This window comes from Gallinula chloropus, assembly GCF_964237585.1.
Source record: "Gallinula chloropus genome assembly, chromosome: 5".
NCBI classification, from domain to species: domain Eukaryota; kingdom Metazoa; phylum Chordata; class Aves; order Gruiformes; family Rallidae; genus Gallinula; species Gallinula chloropus.
In genome coordinates this window covers 69099551-69118149 of record NC_140090.1, presented here as the reverse complement: position 1 = coordinate 69118149, position 18599 = coordinate 69099551, and the positions used below count along the sequence as shown (strand labels likewise).

General features: G+C 36.2%; 1 protein-coding gene across 1 annotated transcript in view; it reads left to right on the top strand.

Annotated features, from left to right (window-relative positions):
• Window positions 1-18599, top strand: part of CFAP43 (cilia and flagella associated protein 43) — a gene marked incomplete at both ends in the record, with an annotated part of 46930 nt that overhangs the window by 3037 nt on the left and 25294 nt on the right. Inside the window, 12 exons of the mRNA XM_084264640.1 lie at window positions 109-362; window positions 1106-1202; window positions 3989-4156; window positions 5504-5654; window positions 9718-9868; window positions 11699-11761; window positions 12885-12964; window positions 13671-13802; window positions 14950-15066; window positions 16131-16211; window positions 17096-17244; window positions 18266-18369. Coding sequence (XP_084120766.1) covers window positions 109-362; window positions 1106-1202; window positions 3989-4156; window positions 5504-5654; window positions 9718-9868; window positions 11699-11761; window positions 12885-12964; window positions 13671-13802; window positions 14950-15066; window positions 16131-16211; window positions 17096-17244; window positions 18266-18369 — 1547 coding nt within the window. The remainder of the gene's footprint in view (window positions 1-108; window positions 363-1105; window positions 1203-3988; window positions 4157-5503; window positions 5655-9717; window positions 9869-11698; window positions 11762-12884; window positions 12965-13670; window positions 13803-14949; window positions 15067-16130; window positions 16212-17095; window positions 17245-18265; window positions 18370-18599) is intronic.

The window sequence follows — 18599 nt, the reverse complement described above, 5'->3', positions numbered from 1 at the left end:
ATCCCAAGCATCGATTCAGTGTCATTTAGGCTACAACATTCCATTCTTCACAGTGGCTTGAGAAATGTGTCTCTTCGATGTTTTAACATCCAGTTGCTCTTTCTTAAGCTGGGTTCAGGGATTCTCAAGCAAAAACTTCGGCTTTATCAACAATCAAACTGTCTGCTACCCCTGTGGCAATTACATCCTCTTCCTGGACATTGAAACGAAGAAGACGACGGTGCTGGAGTGTCCGACTGGCCAGGTGGGAGCTTTGGCAGCGAACGGGAATAGGCAGGTCCTGGCCTTTGCAGACCGGAAGCTGAATCCCCTCATCTACATCTACACCTTTCCAGAACTGAGTAAACTGACAGAATTAAAAGGTAATGATGATGTAACCCTCCCAGTCACCATTGCATTGAAACACTACGTAAATCATGCAGTTTCTTAACTTACTGTTTGTTTTTTGCTTAGACTTGAATAAGTGTGACAGGATACTGTCTCATGACATGGGAAGCAGTGGAAGGTGTTTTCCAATGCAATACTTTTAGTTAGTGTGAAGCCAGGGAGGAATGGAGCTGTTTTAAAGGGAAAATAAATGGAATAAAATGGAATTGATTTTAGAATAATATGGTCAGAATAGCAAAAAACCAAAAAAATCCTACTGCAGCAGGCTCCCAAGCAGACTGCTAAAACCCACACTGAGAAATCTGACATGAGAGGAATGAGGGTTCTTGCAGTTAAACTTTGTAGTCTAATGTATATTTTTGCCTGCCTTATAACATTTCTCTCCTTAGTTAAGTTCCTTAACCTATCCATGTTTCTGTTTCCTTGCCATTGGAGTAAGGATCATACTGGTTGCTTGTTTAATGTACATGAATGAAATTATGACTGCAAAGGATACTTGGGGGAAAATACTTTACAAATTCAAGGTATTGTTGAAAAAAATAATTAAAATTCTAAGCAGTTGTACATCTTTAAAATCAAATAAAAAAAATCTGGCGTGAAGCAAAGGAATCAGAGGTCTGAAGAATGTCTTTATAGAGTTAAAGTGGATAGAAAGGAACTGAGAAGAGTACTCTATCTGGGGCAGTTAAAGACCAAGTTATTTATTTTTACATTTCAGGTAACGCTCAGCTGGACTACACCTTGCTTGCATTTAGTTTCACAGGCCCATATCTAGCCAGTTACTCTTCAATCCCAGAATTTGTTCTTTCAGTATGGTAAGAGTAAAAAAATAAACCAAACCAACTCTAATATCATTTACATTTAATCCATATTTTTGTGTGTGTGATGTTTAGTGTAAATTAAGTGTGGAAGACACACTGGTAGTCTTCATAATTTTTTTTCTGACTGATCATTGTCTGCCAACCTGTACCAATTTTGCTGTTTAATTTCTATCATTAGTAGTCACTAATCAAAATGACAGTTACTTTGCTACAGCTATTTTATATCTTCATTGAAATGTTGTGTTTGGAGTACTTGTAAAGCCTTCAGGATTTGTCAAGAATCTGTTCACTCTTGCAAGCTAAGTACTATGCTGTTTGTGAAAGAAAATTGCCTGCTGAAAAGAGGAAAAGAGTTATAAAGTCAATTTGTACTCTTTTGCCTCTGTGACAGTTCAATGGTCCTTTTAATTACTTGTGCTTGATCTTAGTACTGTCTTACAGTTTTGCTCAGTGATTACATCACCATGGGTCACTGTGTTAGATCATAATTTTGTGCTCATTGTCATGAAAATACATACTACAATACAGTGCAGATACAAAATTAGAATATTTAACTTCTAAAATTGTTCTGTAAAACTCTAATCCTGCTCTTGCCTCCATTGCCAGCAAGCTTCATTGGCTGTGGAGTCTGAGCACGTCTTCAAAACAAATGGGGAGGGTGGAGTAGGAGGGAAGCAAGCAAGGACATGTGAGGAATATTCTGCATACTCCCCATTTAATGGTGACCTTTTCTAGTGAAGGTCATGATTAGTGAAGTGGCAGAAACTCCTCTAACTTCAGATTTTTCATAATGCTAGTAGATACTATTACAGATGCCTCTTCTTTATCCCTTATGAAGAAGGATAATGTTTTCTGTGAACTCTGATCATAAATGGGAGTTCAGGAAGGGTGTCTGTGTATATCACAGTAGAAACTAAGACAGCCTCATTGGCCTGAAGTGTTTACATGCTTGTCACAGCAGAAATAACACGTCATCTATTATGTTCACTGTGTGCACTTAAAACAAAATTCCACCGTATTGAAAGACTCCTGTAGATTACTCTTAGAAATGGAAGGAAGTATCTAGAAACATTTGAATGTTTAAAAGTAGTGGCAACTTCCATGGCAAAATGATATAAACCTATTACTATTGGTGTGAATAGGACTATGAGCAGCTAATTGTCATGAAAGAACCATCCTAGATTCTAGTCCAAAAGAATTTAGTAGCAAAATAAATGCCTTAAAGTATTAAAGTTTATCACAACTTGTACAGAGGTGTGTGAATGTACTGCGAGACCAGGACCTTCATTTTTTGCATTTGGATTGTAGAAATGTGAGTGTACAGGTGAAAGAAATCTTGATGTTTAGCATTCTTAATGTCTGATTACAGCATGGTGACTGCACAGCTCCTGTGTTTTAAGCAGAAAGCTTGGAATCAGAGGAAGAAGAGATATTTTGAAAGTTATATCAATCTCAGATATAGAAAGCATATGCATAACTAAAAGCTGCTTTTCTTCTGATATATTTTATTCCTAGATCTTTGTTATTTCCTGTTAAGATTCTTAATGCCTGATTCTTTCTCAGATACATGCACCATATACTTTCAGATCTTAAGATCTTAATAAATTATCTACTATACAAGAGTGTTGGCACTATTTGCTAGGTATGAGGTGAGAACATGATGACAGTTCATTAGAGAGAGTGCTACACTGATATCTTTTAAAGTCAGAATTGCAGCTTATAGCTTTCTGTAATTTTAATGAGTTGCTATGTATGTGTGAACACTTCCCATTTTTTGCATATGCCATCGATATTAACCATTGTCTTGCATCCTGATCTCTTTCCATGAGTGAATTTATTAGAGGCCACAACAGCAGGATTAGACTAAATCCATTTACAGCAGCATATGCATTTTAGGTTTTTTTCCTTTCAGCAATAATGACAAACACTAAAGCCGTAGGTGTTACTTACATTAAGAGTCAGCTGGATTGTCTAAGAAAGTGAGAAACAGTTTTAACCACTTTCTTCAAATGATGTTAATCAGTTCTTGGGCAACACCTAAAAATGCAAATGCAGTCAAGAATTACTCTGGATAATAGAGAAATACACAAATTAAATGGTGAGAACATGAAATAGGTTACACTGGACAAAGGAAAAGTCAGTGGAAAGCAGATTCCCAGGTTTGTGTCAGCTATACATAACAGCCCCACACAAATTCTGCCCTGTTTTGTGCTCAAGTTAGTCAATGCAGCAATAGCTTTGTATGTCTGCATTCACAACACAATTACTGTATTACCTAAGTAATTCATCCATAGATAATCATGGGCTGACTGTGTTTTATTTCCTAATTATAATACCTTACAACTGCAAGCCTGCAGGCATTATAATCATTATTTTACAGATTGGAAAAGCAATTGGGTGCTGACAAGTTAATTGTTTGGGCCCATTCAAGTTCCATTCCATTGATGGAACTGATGAGAGACCCATGTCTCTAGATATTGTTGTGGGTTTTTCCTTTTCACAAAAGGAAGTGCATGATAATGTCTCTAAAATGTAAGCTTTCAAAATATTTTAGTATTCAATCTTTTTTGTAGTTATATTAATTTATGTGTGGCTAAGTAACCACCACCTTTTCATTTTGAAGAGTACCTAACTTAACAGCAGAAATTTTTTGTCCGTGACGAAGTATTTGTTTTCCAATCCTGCTCTTGACTGTCAGTCATAATCACATCCAGATCTTTGACTTGAATGTTTTTGACTCTTTTAATGGATTTGATTTTCTTTTACTCTCCTTAATGAAGGAACTGGCAAGAAAATACCCTCTTGTGCAGTGAGTCTCAGCCGGGGGTAACAGTGACCTCTCTAAGCTTTAATCCTATGAACTGGCAACAGCTGTGTTCTGTTAATGAGAGCTCCGTTACTGTCTGGCATATTGAAAGGAATAACGACGAGTATCACCTTAAGCAGAAGTAAGTGGAACACCTTTCAGGTTAAGAAAAAAATCTAGGAGTATATTTTAATAACTAAAACTAGCAACCCACATATGTTCGCAAAGAATTTAATCCAATTTATTTCACCTGGCAGTTGCAATGAATAATTGCTAAGTCAAATCGGTGTGAATCTGTCTAGTCAATCAAGTGAATTGAATTTATGATTTCATTTCTTAGCATTCACATGTCCATATTATGCACTTCATGAGGCTAATTCTAATCAGCTGCTTTCTCAGCCTCTATCAAAAGCTGTGTGGCTGAATTAAGGTAGCGCCTGGACTGCTTTCCTGCAAGTAGCTATGTTGAGCATTGCTTTTGTAGCTATGAAACCGCCTGGTAAGCATAGTTAAACAATATGTTGTGGTATTGTACCAAAAGCAGTATCAGTTGTCTGTGTGATTTCCAGCTTGTATGGCCAATTCACAGATCCGGAGGGGATGGCTCTGTCAATGCAATTCCCTGAGCACAGCAAACCTGGATTTTTATTTATACTAAAATGTTTTTTGAGTCTGGTGTATAGTAGTATGTATTGTTCCAGTTGGAGTCCTTGAAGTGTAACATCTATGCTGTTTCAGTGGCAGCTACCCTACAATTCTGAAGTGTATTTAATCTTGTTAACTATGAATATAACGAACATATTGCTACTGACACAGTTGCAATAGTGGAAGTAGAGACAAGGCCCTAATTCGCAACCTGAAAAGAGTACTGACGGTTATTTTGCTTTTTCTCATTATAGACATGAATATATATATATACATATACTATTTCATCATGTTTCTTTCCATTCAGTGGAGGCTAAACAGCCACTGGGAATTGTTTATTTTACATAATTTTGTTCCAAGTCATAAATCAACAGTTTGTAAACTACAGAATTCTCAACCCCTTCATTGTAACAGCCACTCATACACTAATTACTAGAGTGCAAAAGGCATATACTAATTTTTCATTGTCATTAAACTTTCTCCAAATCAGCATTAAGCATGAATCCTCACATATGCAAGTTATTTATTAATCCTGGATAGTAAGGAAGCAGCAACATAGAATAATTGTTTGTATGAGGCAACAAGAAAAGACACTGAGCTAGACAATGGTGATGTGTTTCTGCTGGTTAGGAACATTCCTCTTTTGCAGCAGAATACTTTCCAGTGAAATAGTATGTGCCATATAGGACGATTGTGAACAGCAACCTTCCATTACTCTTGCAGAAGTAAAGCCCATTAGCTCTGTTGGTGTCTCAGTTTTGAAAACACGCTTGTCAGTTTTGTATCAGCATTGACTATTTGTAATATTTCTTCTCCTCAGACAGTGTCTCTTGCTTTTTCACAGCCCTGTAAAACTCCCTGTTGGACAAAGGCTTGAGAGTCCTCAGAAGGATTTGTTTTTCCCAGTTTCTCATAGTGAAGATCCATACTATGGCCCTGATTTGCCAGTTTCTGCCATTGCTGGGCTGGTAGGAGATGAAGCAGAAACATTCATGGTAGTTAATGACATTTTCCTTTTTACTATTCCAAGTCATTATGTTTTTTTATGCAAATAGATGTTAATCAATGAATAATTGCAATGTCTGTTAAACAGGTACAACCTAGTAAATAGATCGTTTGTCTCAAAAATATTCTTGAAACCTGTTCTGACAGGAGACTTACAAGACATGTTGCTACTGCACAGTGGAGTGCAATGTAGATATTTCTGACACAGGTCATAGCATCATAATCTCTCTGTGCAATGGAGGTACTAATCTGTATCCCAGAATCAGTGTAAGCATGTCAGCATATAATGATGTCCAAAATTGTATGACCTGCTCAAACTTTGAAAACCTATTCCAATGTTAAACTGATAACCTTTAGTTATCCTTGCTTCCCTCTGAGATCTGTTTGCTTTTTGAAAATGTCTCAGGTATGGAAATATTGAAGTGCTTATTCCAGACAGCAACCCCTGATTCTGAAATACATTCTGCTGTCAGTGTTGGACATGCCCATTTGTCTCAGTTGTATTTGATCATTTACTTGTTAGCCTCCCTTGAGATGCCTCTTTTGAGAGGCTTCAAAAGAGTTCTCTTTTTTTTAAATTTACTTTCTCATGACTACCAACTAGAGGCATCTGCCAGTGTGAAAACATTTCACTTGCAAATCTGGGATTCTCTTCTAAGATTAGGACCATCAGTTTCTATTTGGTGGCTTGTGATATGCATGAAACACCAAAACCACCATGCATAAAATGACAGTAATATTATCCTATGTCTTTTCAATGGACAAATGTGAGTTCTGTAATATCAGATTAGTATACCACAGGTTTCTGCCATCATTTCTTCTTAAAGCACAATAAAGAATAATAAAAAAAAAACCAACAACAAAAACATAATGATCTTTCTTGACCTCTTTTAATGGCTTCATGAATTCAGATTTGCAAAGGGTGTAAACTGTGTAACTGCTGGTGCCCTTGGTTTCCAGGACAATCAATAATCATCCTCTACTGATGCTGGTTACACATGAACTGCTTATATTTCAGATCATTTAGAACATGGAAAATTAAGACAATGTGTGTTCATCAGGGGTGTTCCTCTTCTGCCTTACTGCATTTTATACTATGTGCCAATGATGAACTGCAAGAAGAACATTTTTCTTTACAGACTAAAGTGAATTATGGGAGGTATTGGGGGAAAAAAAACGTGCTGTATTAGGTCTGTGAGGCTTAATAGAATTTGTCTGTCCTTGAATGGGTGCTATTCCATTCAGGAATGGTAGGTTCTTATGCTTGAACTTGCAGAACCATGTTGTGATCTTTTCCACGCAGAAAAGCTTGTGCTTTCCCCCATATTAGATACCACTATAGGTCTTGTCATTCCCAACTGCCTTCAGAAAAAAACTATATATTTTTTTAGCACCTTGAATGTGATTATGTTCTGCTTATACATATAAACTTTCCTGAAGCAACAGTAGGTTGTTCCTCTAGTCTTTGATAAAGATTTTTCCTTTTCTTCCAAATTACATGGTAAATATTTTGATAGTTATTTATTGTCCAAATTCCCTATGTGGTTGTATTTTGGTTGTGAATATTGACAAGGTGATGAACATAGTGTTATTTAGAAATTAAAGGTTTTTTCAGGAATACAATCTACTGTTCTTCTTGTGGTGATGGTGAGTTGTTTCCTTTGTACTAAATTGTGAGTTTAGCACCGGAAGGCACCGAATCAATTTCTGGCATGTTTTCACCTTTCTCCAGACTATGATAGGTAAACACTCTTTTTGCAGAGCTTGCATTTATTGTGCCTTACAGTGCTAATTCTCTATGCTTCATCTCCAACCGATGAGAAAAACAGAGTCACTACTAGACCTTGTAACCACTCACACTAGTGGTGAATTGCATGCATGTATCTTGTCAGGTTAAACACCCACATCCAACAGCCCAGCATGGTTTTGCAAAGAAATTCCTGCACAAGTTGATCAGAATATACTTGATATACTATATTTTTTTAATCAAGACCCTTATGTTGAAAAGGATCTTTGAGAGAGATTGAAATGACTGAACTTGCTGAGTTTCTCAGATGTCCGGATATCTTTGTACTCCAGTTGCTGCAATGGACCAGGATGTCCAAAGCAGAGGTGCAATAACTACCGTTCTTCTGTATCTTTATAAATTGACAGGCTGCTGCAGCATATGTATCAATGTTTACCGTAGAACAAGTTATTGAGGGTGGGTATGTACCAAAGTGTAACCACAACGGGGCAGCAGAGTGAAAGGAATTGAAACATCCTACAGCTTTCAATCTTTCGTGCATTAAATTGCTTTAGGTCTGTTTCAGTATTTCCTACAGTTGGGACCCGAGTTTTCTGAATATGCGTTTCCATGACAAGCCTACCTAACTCCACTTCATCTCCGCTTCCAATTTTATTTCATTGCCTTTTTATAAAACTTTTCATGACAAGTATCCATCATGGATTTTTTTTTTCTCTGAAGAGGTGCTACTCAAAAGGGAGAGAAGTTCAAAACAAGATGTCATTGTTATTATTATCCATTACTGTGCCAATGCACAGTTGTTCAAGAAGCAACCTGGTTTGGGATTTACATAATATCATCCTAGGATTAGCATAGTTTATCTAGTTTATGTGTAAAGACAGTCATGACAGCCAGGTACAAAGAAGCATTACAGAAGATGTCTTTACATGGGAAGCTTCTGATCCAGGGTAGTACAGTTACAACTTTCCCAAAGATTTGTGATGTTCAAGCCTCAAAATCAGTGAAGATGCCTATATTAAATGTTTCTGTGTGATGTAAAGCCCCATTTGTTACAGATTTATTACCATTAGTCCTATTTGATTTATAAAGTAAACAGTTTATTTCTGTAACATTTTTCCTTGGAGAAATTCAAACTGCTTTGTAGGCATAAATAGAAATTTACTTACCCAGAATCTTATAGCAAGTCCTTGGCATATTTTATTAATAAAATCTAGGTACTTACGAATCTCTGTCCTCTGTTTTCATCACAAGTCCATCCATATTTCCTCTTTTTATGGAGCCTTTAGTGAGAAAGCAGGTGTTTTATACAATTACAGACTCTTCTGTTTTTTCATCCATCATATCATCTAGTGTCTCTTACCACTTCTGCTCAGATGCATGGTTCTTTTTCTCTTTTAAATGTTCTCCCAAGTTTTTCTTGTGTTTTCTTCCCCAGAATCATCCCCTCCCATAATTCTCTTAAATCTGGCTCTCTCTATTTGTATCTGAACAGGTCACTGTCTTTAATAATTTTTGATGGAGAAGTTCTGTTCTTGTTTTATGGATAGTGGATTTATGAAATTTATCTTAACAGAATAAAATTCAAGGCACATAGGAAGTCTGTGGCAGGGATATTTCTAGAACTCATTTGCAGATGACACAAAGGTTGATAGAGCTGTTTTACAGAGCAATTTGGATTATATAAGATAAACTATTCAAGAAAAATTTAGTTTAGTACTGCCAAGTATGCAAGAGCACATGTGCAGCTTATGTCTACAAAGGGGAAGGCTATTCTGAAAAGCAGTTTGAAAAGGATTTTTTGGGATCATAGTGGGTAGTAATTTCAATTTGAGCTTCCAGTGCTGTTCTTACATTAAAAATAAAATAAAATAAAGCTAGTGATTCAATATGGTGAGTTTTATCATGGTTTTATTACTAAAAAAATTGGGAAATGATCTGGCTATGGTTGGGTCACTATCTTTGTGAGGGTAGGGTAGTTGCCAGAAGGATTTCCAAGCTAAAGGACAAAACTGTAGCAGATTGAAGTGCTGGAGAATAAATCTAGATATGTTCAAATTTAAAAATTAGACTATAATTCATCATTTAAATAAGCTTCTAGGGAGACAGGTGATTTCTCTACCACTACCTTCAGACACAGACTTTTCTGTAAAATGCTATTGTTTCTCAAGTTACTACCCTCAGTGAAGGGATGACTGAATAAATGGAGGCCAATTTTAAAGTGATCAGAGTATTGATATTTTTTTGCCTTAAAATGTACATAACTGCTTTTACAGATATTTGTCAACTTGTTTATTTTTGTGTTGCAGCCTAGAAATATTATTAAGCCTTCAGTGAATCCTACTGCCCACTGCTGGAATGCAGCCTCAGAAATTTACTTGTGCTGTAAAGAAGGAGGTGTTTTGGCAATTGATGCTGAGACACACAGTGTTTCTGTTCTTCAACAAAAACCTTTACCTAGTAAGAAATAACTGTGATGTGTGCTTTATTCAAGTAGGGAGGAAAGTGAATAGGTGAAAGCTCTTTTTGCTGTCTTCTGTTCTCCTATTGTGTATCTTATAGAAATTGTAAAGCTGTATTGTAGACCCATATTTCTTTTATTAGTTTGATGAACATTTGAGAATGTCTTTTGGACTTCTGTGTGAGTTTCTTTAGGATCTGATAATTTGCTTTCATTTTTCTTTGGGAAAAAAAAATGCTCTAAAATCATCAAAACTGATGAAATAAACAACAGTTCCAGGAGCCCAGATCTTGTTAACCAGCCCTACTAGATCAGCTCTGCAGTCTTTTAACTTTTAGCTAAGTGCCGAGAATTTATTTTATTTTGCATGACTTGTCCCCATTTGGTATGTTACATAATGTTAGAACATACCTTTGAAGCCTCATGATAAGTCTTCAAACAACAGAACTGAATTTAATGTAATGGTCTTAATAGAATTCCTTAAGGTCAGCTCTTACTTAAACTATTTTCTAATGGAAACAAGATTGTAAAGACTATCAGGCTTTGCTGCAGAAGGTATGAAGCACAGAGAGTGAACAGAAGACGGGTTTGGCTTTTAATTTATTCTTGAATGAGAGGACTCACTACATATCCCTTGGATTGATTGGAACTGGCTGAGGCAATTTGTCCTGTTATATACCCATCTGTCTTTTTTTCATGGGGACTTTTGGCAGGCTAGTGACTGGCTAAAGTTTTCTGGCAAGAACAGCCCATTCCATGCCTTTTTTATATTAAATGTTCCTCTGGATGATGTAAAGCCCCATTTGCTATAGATTTAGTATTTAGAATATTACATTACCAAAAATTACATTACCAAATATTATGTTTAGGATATGCTTTTCCCTAGCACTAGGACTTGGTAATATGGTAATACCCTATTGTAGACTAGCATAGAACTGCTTCTCTAATAAAAACTGATTCAGTGTTAATACACAGGCTGGTGATATTGTTTTCTTCTTTTGCTATGTAATAGATTATTTTAAAAGCTGCAGCAAGTATCCCTGACTTTCCCCAAATACTGTATCTCTGTTCAGTTTTGATAGTTAATAGAGAAATTAAAGTCTCACCTTAAAGAAAACCAATGAGCCAGCTTTGTTTCTCTGCTTTTGAAATTATCACAGTTTAAAATTTGCCAAATCAAGATTTGGAAATCACCCACAAATAAAAAGCTGAGGTGTGACCAGAAATGTTTTTGCATGTTCAGTAAAAGGCAATGAGTATTTGCTATCTGGGCTCTTCCTTGGCCTCTGTATTTCTTCTTTAACTCCTGTCCTAGAACTGTGTAATGAAATTGTGATCATATTGCACTGAATCTTCAGCTCAATTTGAAACATACTGCAATCTGTACCTGTTTAGCAGAATGCTTATGTGCATGTCCACTATCAAGCACATGCTAAATTCCTGGTATGATGTTGCAAATAGAATCATAAGCAGATGCAGCATTTCACTTGGGCATTTATTTTTTCCAGACTGGCTGAAGTTTCCTCCATAAGTGAATCAAATAAAAAAAAGACCCCATGGTTAGAAATAACAATACCAGAACTTAGATAAGTCTGCATCTGTACCATTCTGTATGCCAAGAATTGCTATCTCCCTTTTACAGCTGTAAGCTGAGTCACATAAAGATCGTACCTGTTCAGTTGCATAAATGACAGAAATGGTGGATATTGGGGAAGAATGCACAGTTTTGATTCAGTATACTGAGCATTTTGTTCAATAGGCTGGAATACAACTGCCTTCTATTGCAATATAAACCAGGTTGACATGATAAATTGTTCTCTTTCGTGCAGAATACCTGCGTAAAGTATCAGACGTGGTGTCATATGTTCAGAGAGAAGTACAGATAAAGAAAGGTATTTCCATTTTCAAATCAAGCTAACAAATTTTTAGGCAACATCAGTGGTTGTTTGGGAGTATTAGTATGTGACTGCAATCAGAAGCCACTGGTTATAAAAATTCAGCTCTCACTGGCTTCTGTAAGACAGGTCGATGGCAATCTTTTATATGTTTACACGGCACATGATTAATAGCTTTTATTCTGATGTACAGCCAAATTAATAAGCCTTGGGAGAAACTGTGGCAGTGAAATAATTTCTGCTCATTCTAATTTAAAATGGAATGATACTAGAATGGGTTCTCTAATGCTTGGTTTTAGTAACTTTTTTTAAAACCACAATTACATGTAGTGTAGTTGATTTATGATTTAGGGGATTGTTTCAAGTGCTTTGCTTTGGGTTCCATAGTACAAAAAAGAGATTTACATAATGGACAAAGATCAGCATACACCCACAAAGATTGTTGCAGACTGAGTACTTGACATACAAAGATTGTTTCGGGGAGCTGTGTGTGTTCAGCCTGGAGAAAAGAAAATGGGGTGGTTTTACTACTGCTTCAGCTACTGAATGGAAGGTTACAGAAAAAGTGGGACCAGACAGGCAAAGGACACACTTTGCATCAATGGAAATTCTCAGTAGATACTAGTTAAAAAATACTTTCACAATGAAGGTAGTCAGACACTGGGACAAGTTGTCCAGAGAAGCTATGGAATTTCCATTGTTAAGAATCTTCAGACCTCAGCTGGATGTGACTCTGGACAACATGATCTAACTTTGAAGTTGGTTCCGAGTTTGAAGGTGGCTCTATGCTGAGCAGGAAGTTGGATCAGAGAAATTCTAGGGTCCCTTCTAAACTAAATGACATTATGACTCTGTTAGTGACAAACCTTAATGTGGCTATTTATCAGCTTTTACAAAATCAAATGATTTCTCAAGTTAATTTCTTCTTCATCAGGCTACAGTAGTACTGTCCCTTCAAATTATGTATACCAGCTTTCTCATTCATTATCATAAAGTCCAAAGAATATATAGCCCATGGAGCCTTCTACTCACAAATAGAAAATCATCCCAAAATTTGAAGTTGAGACATGTTGTTGCAATGAATTAATTTTGATATGTTATGTTGGTTTTGTGCTCTCAGGTGGCAAACCAAAGGATCTGCAAAAACCAGTTTCATTTGCTATGGCGTTTTGCAATGAGGGACTGTATGCAGCTGGAAAAGTGAGGCATCCTTTATGCTTTTAACCTATTGTGTGAAAATCAAAGAACATTTAAATGGAGTATATTTGCAAAGTTTCCTGCAAAGACAGGAGCTAGAAAAAAGTGAAGGGCTGCAGGGCTGTAAAGGTCTTCTCTGGTGTTGTATATATTCTCTTTGTTAAGACTTGAGACAAGAAATCAGAAGGAAGCAGGGTGGGAAGAGGTTCTATTTTTGCAGTTAAAGAAGCAACAAAAGAGTATGATCTTATTTTTAACAAAAGACAAAGAGTATTCTAGCAGAAGAGAAAGGAAGGATGGGCAAAAAACAGGAGAGAAAATGGTGAGAAGATCTGCCAAATTGCAAATTCTTAACTCAATGTTTAACCCAAACTGACATTGCATTTTACGTTACTGCTTCCGTGGGACAAATTCTTATACTGTCTGAAAAAAGAACCTGAAATCCTAAGTATTAACTAATGGCAGTGTCTATTATCAAATATGGACTGTTAAAAAGTCTGTTATTAAAGAACACCATTTTTTCAATACATTTATTATCCAGCAAAAGAGTTTTCTGGATTTAAATATATTAAAGGCAAATGAGATCATTAACGATAGGAAGCAGTTAAACACTGTTTAGAGATTTTCAGAAATTCTTGCAGTTCAGTTTGCCAGAGCAAGCTAGGATAAATGACCTAGACCTGATGTGGATTTGTACTTTTCTGCACAGGAGGGCATTTTGTTCTTTTATCACATCAAAGATCTGCAGTACGAGATGAAAATCTGTGTTGACATTGTACAACCCATATCCAGCCTCCTGTTCTCTCCTGATTACACTGTACTTCTGATTGTCACTGACCAGGTATAGTGTTTGAGATAATACCATTACATAATGGGATCTTTCTGTGATTTTATAACTGTTAATATTGCTAGTGTGAAATGTCTGTAATGTGATCAAACAAATCAACAAGTGATACTGAGGTGAACTTGGTCCATGTTCTGTTTTTGATGAAAGATTGGAAAGACTTTTAATGAAACAGAAAACAGTTGTCTCCTACAGATGGTGATTTATAAAGTACCTAATGCTGAGATTTCCCAAAAGAAATACTTGTGCATGTACACTGGAGTGCATTCTCAGGGTCTCCAGTGTGTCCAGGTCGTGTGCGACTTACTGTGCATGAGCTGTACTGTGCAGGCTTGATGTGTGCCTGCACAGTAGAAAAGGTGTAGCTTGGGTACATCAGGCCTATTGTGGTCATGCAGTAAAGTTGTTCTGTACATGTACCTGAATATGATGATCAATCCAGCCCAATATACAGAAATCTTATTCAAGGGTCCCAAATCCTCAAAATTTACCTGTTTCTTCCACATCTTTAAACATTTCTTTAAGCAATTGGCACTTTTAAAACTCTGAAACAAAGCATGTGTGTGTGTGAGTCAGGAGGTTCTGGGTTCAGGGCAGCAGTGCAAGGATAACTTTGGCCACACTGTCTCCCTGATTTCGTTCTCCTTTTGAAAAATGAGTAGAGAAATTCTAAAAGCTTAGTCAGTATTAGTTATGAATTGTTTCTAAGAGGCTTTGAGACCTTTGGATAAAAGTCTCTTCAGGCTTAAACTTAAGGATTTCTGGTTTATGCTGGTTTAGACTATTTATTGATTCCTGGAGTAACATGAAATAGGATGGTTTTAAATTGCTTTATAAGGCAGTTTTGAGACACAAAACTTCTTGAAAATGTGACTAGCTGGATCACTCTAAGAGGGGGTTGGAACTAGATGATCTTGGAGGTCCCTTCCAACCCAAACCGTTCTGTGATTCTGTGAACTAACCTGATCTTCATCTTGTGCAAATCAATGTAATCCACTAAATTCAGATTAATTCTACTGGATACTTGCTACTTCAGTTTACAGTCAAATATAAAACTTCTGAAGCTCAGAAAGATGATTTTTTTTTGTTTAAGCTTCTAACGAAAAGTTTCATAGCTCAGTGATGGTTTATTTCTCTTTGTCAGGGGACAGTCTATACTTACAAACCTTCCCACAGTGGAGAAGCTGTCAAACTCCTGGATGCATGCAGCAGTTGTTTTCTGGCAGCTGATTTTCTTACTCCAGGGGACGAGTACTGTGTGGTAAGGAATGGTATTCTTTCTTATATATAATAGTGGCATTTTTCAGGTAACCAAGATGTTGCTAAGGCACAGAATCAAAAGCCTTCCAGAGATTGGGACTGTTCTGATGTTTGTAACAGTTGTGCACCATTAAGGAAGTAAATGGCATTAATTCAGGTATGGCCTAGAATGCAGGATGAAAATTCACAGGCCGCTAAAAGGTCATACTGATGTTGATTTGTGTGGTTCACTATTGTTCAGGACTATACCTGAGCCAAAGGTGGATTTAATTCAGAGAATAGATGTTGGAACAAGAAATTCCTACTGATCTTTCCAGCCTTCAGCACAAATTGGAACAGCTTGAGAGATGCCTTTGGTCTGGATCCAGGGACTTGCATTCTGAGAAATTCCTTGCTTTTCTCCTATGTCTTTGACTCCTGCAAGACATATATTTTAGCCCGCAAGTCTGATTCATCTCCAGGCCGTGAATTCTTCAAGTAGCCAGCCTAGGAACCCTGGGGTCTTGATCAATCAGGTTTATTCAATCTGGTTTTCTGTCATTAGCATGGGAGTAATAAATTTTATTTGATTCTGAATGAGAAATGTGATAGTTGATTATCTCTAGTTAGGCTTTACCTTGTAATTATAAAATTGCCTGGTTATAAGTAGAATTCAAGCACCATTATGATATAAATAGTATTTAATTTGGGAAAACAAGACCTCTCCTTAAGCCCTTTCCTATGCAAAGAAAATCACAAGCCAGTTTTTCTATTGCTGGCTGAATAGTGGAAGCACTAATATTGATCAAACTTACATGTTTTGCCCTAGACTGCCTCATTCTGCTTAAAGACCATTCCTGTAGTTGCAGCAATTCACAAAAATTATGGAAGGTTTTCCTTAGGTAGGTGTACCTTGCAGCAACTGGACTTAAAGGAAAAGCAAGGTAATTCCAAGCGAAACTAGAATTCCTTCATCTGCTATGCTTAGACATTGGTTGAATTTATATTCTATGGAAGATCATTAGTCACTTCCAGACTATTTATTTATTCCACCTTCTCTTGACTATGCTTTTCTCTGTTCAACAGTCTGTAACCATTTCGGGAGAAGTACAAGTTTGGTTCCTGAAAGACGGAACTTGCCTCAGCAAGCTAAACCTTGATATTGAGGTACATGTAACCAGGAGCTTATATAGTGACTGATACCTACAATTTTCCTTAATATTTTTCATTTCATGGAATAATATTCCTCAGATTCAGCTAAACCAGTGCTAAGGAGAGCTCAGTGGTGTCTTTGAACAACCCATGAAAAGATTGAAAAAGGTTTATCTTTTAGAATGTTTCCTTGAACTAAATATGTATTTAACTGGGCCATAAAATGGAGGAAACATTTCAACCTAATGTGCTAGTGATGTGTCTTTAAGTATGTATTTGTACAGAACAATCTAAATTTTTATTATATTACTTTATAAAATGTTTATTTTAAATGAGTGTTGGAACTGAAAGGAAAAGTTTCAAGTATATAAAAACTAAAGCCTTGACTGAAGAGGAATTGAGTTGAGAAAAGTATTTCAAACTGGTCATGCTTCATCTTGATTTATGGTGGACATGGCAGTGCTAGATTAATGGTTGGACTTGATCTTAAAGGTCTTTTCCAATCAAAACAATTAATGATTTAAGATGCACTGAAACCCTGAAACTTGGCAGACTAAGAAAGCAAAATCCCTTTCTGTATCAGCTCTACGCATAACAGTGCACTCATTGTTTTATTAAGGTGGAACGTTTTTTACTTAAAATCTGTAGAGTGGATATAATGTTTTTTTCCTGAGGAGCACAGGATTACCTTTTGGTATGTAGATACAGAGTATAGGTAAAAAACCCTATGATTCTAAAATCCTTCCTTCGTTTAAAACCAAAAGTTTTTAGATAAATCTTTTGGAGTGTCTTCTCCAAATTTTAGGGACTTCTAAATAGTAAAAGAAATTGCATATTATCATACAGTATAATATATAAAAAGATATGGAACTGTTAAGAATCTTTTACTTCTCAACTAGGCAACTGCTATGGCTTGCTGTCCCTCCTCCAACAGTGTTGCTGTAGGAACCAAAAGAGGTCAAATCTATTTCCTTGATGTTACCAAGGTTGAAGCTCCACGGGTTATTCACAGAATTTTTCTTTCTGAATTTCCAGTGCTCTCTTTGCAGTAAGTATGTAGTAACAAGAGCAGCAATATTGTCAAATTGTTGCTTGAGTAATGCTGTTGGTTGAACACAAAAAAAGAGGGTTTTTTTTTTTTAAAATAAGAAAGTAAAATATTTTAGCAGCTTATTTTTCCTCAGCATATTCAGAATTGTGTGCAAGAGGAGTAGTTGCAGGTTTTACTTGAGAGAAATATAACAAATGTTCATTTTAAGGAGGTTTAACTGAGCACTGAAGCTACTGATCGTCTCTGACAGATATGTCATAGTTATGCACAATTACATGTATCTTAATGTAGAGGGTTATTTCTCCCTCACTATGAATTTGAGGTTTTGTGAAGTTAACTTTAAGCCCTTTGGTCATCCCTTCGTTACAGTGGGTTTTTATTACCATAATTATTCTCATTTGCTTACAGTTTCAGAATTTGTCAGTCCTCCTGTAATCAGTTACAGTGATCTAAAAGGCTTTTCTTATTTGCTTGGTTGAGTTTGGTGGTTTTTCAGTTATTGAAACCTGTGAGAGTATTTTATTTCTACTTTTTAAAAAATAGAAATTATTTTGAACTCTTAAACTTTAATATAATATTGCCTGTTATTTGGAGGCTCAGATGTTACCTCTTTTCGCAATTACCTAAGATAAAACATTAAACATAGATACAGAAAGCAATATAGATACAGAAGCAAGTAAAATCAATGTAAACAAAGACATGTCTCTTCAAAATAATATCAAAATCTATATAGTGGTTTTAGTTTTAAAAAGTGAACTTCAAAGAAAGATTTAATAAAGTTGTTAACATACACTGTTATGGAGTATCATTAGCTTTAGATTGACCACCCCCTCAATTAGAAATTGTCCTCAGAGCACTGGTCTTTATATCAGGCCTGAAGCCTGTAATCCCTTGAAGCTGACATTTCAGTTGCATTTATGCCATCAATGAAGTCAGCAGAGTTATGGGAGTGGAATTATTTGACTCTTTTAATTGACTGTATTGAACTGTTTTCTACTGGGTTTTATACTTTTCCCAGTTATGATCAGAGTGGCCAGTTCCTCATTGCAAGAGCTACGGAAGGACATATCTTTATTCTGGATGCACGGCCTTCAAAACTATTCCATGTTCTTGGATATGTAGGTAATATATGTAACAACACTGAGTTTGCATCATTTGCTGTATTTTAAGCATACTTGCTGGGCAGACTAACCCACTCTCCTTCATTCATTCTATTTATTTTTTAGGAGGACTAAACATGTACTTTCCACCTAATTTCAAATCATATTTTGTCCTGGCAAATCCTTTTTGTCTTAACCTTTGTAATTGTAGTTAGCATATGCACTAATATTACTTTTCTTCCAGGGCACATG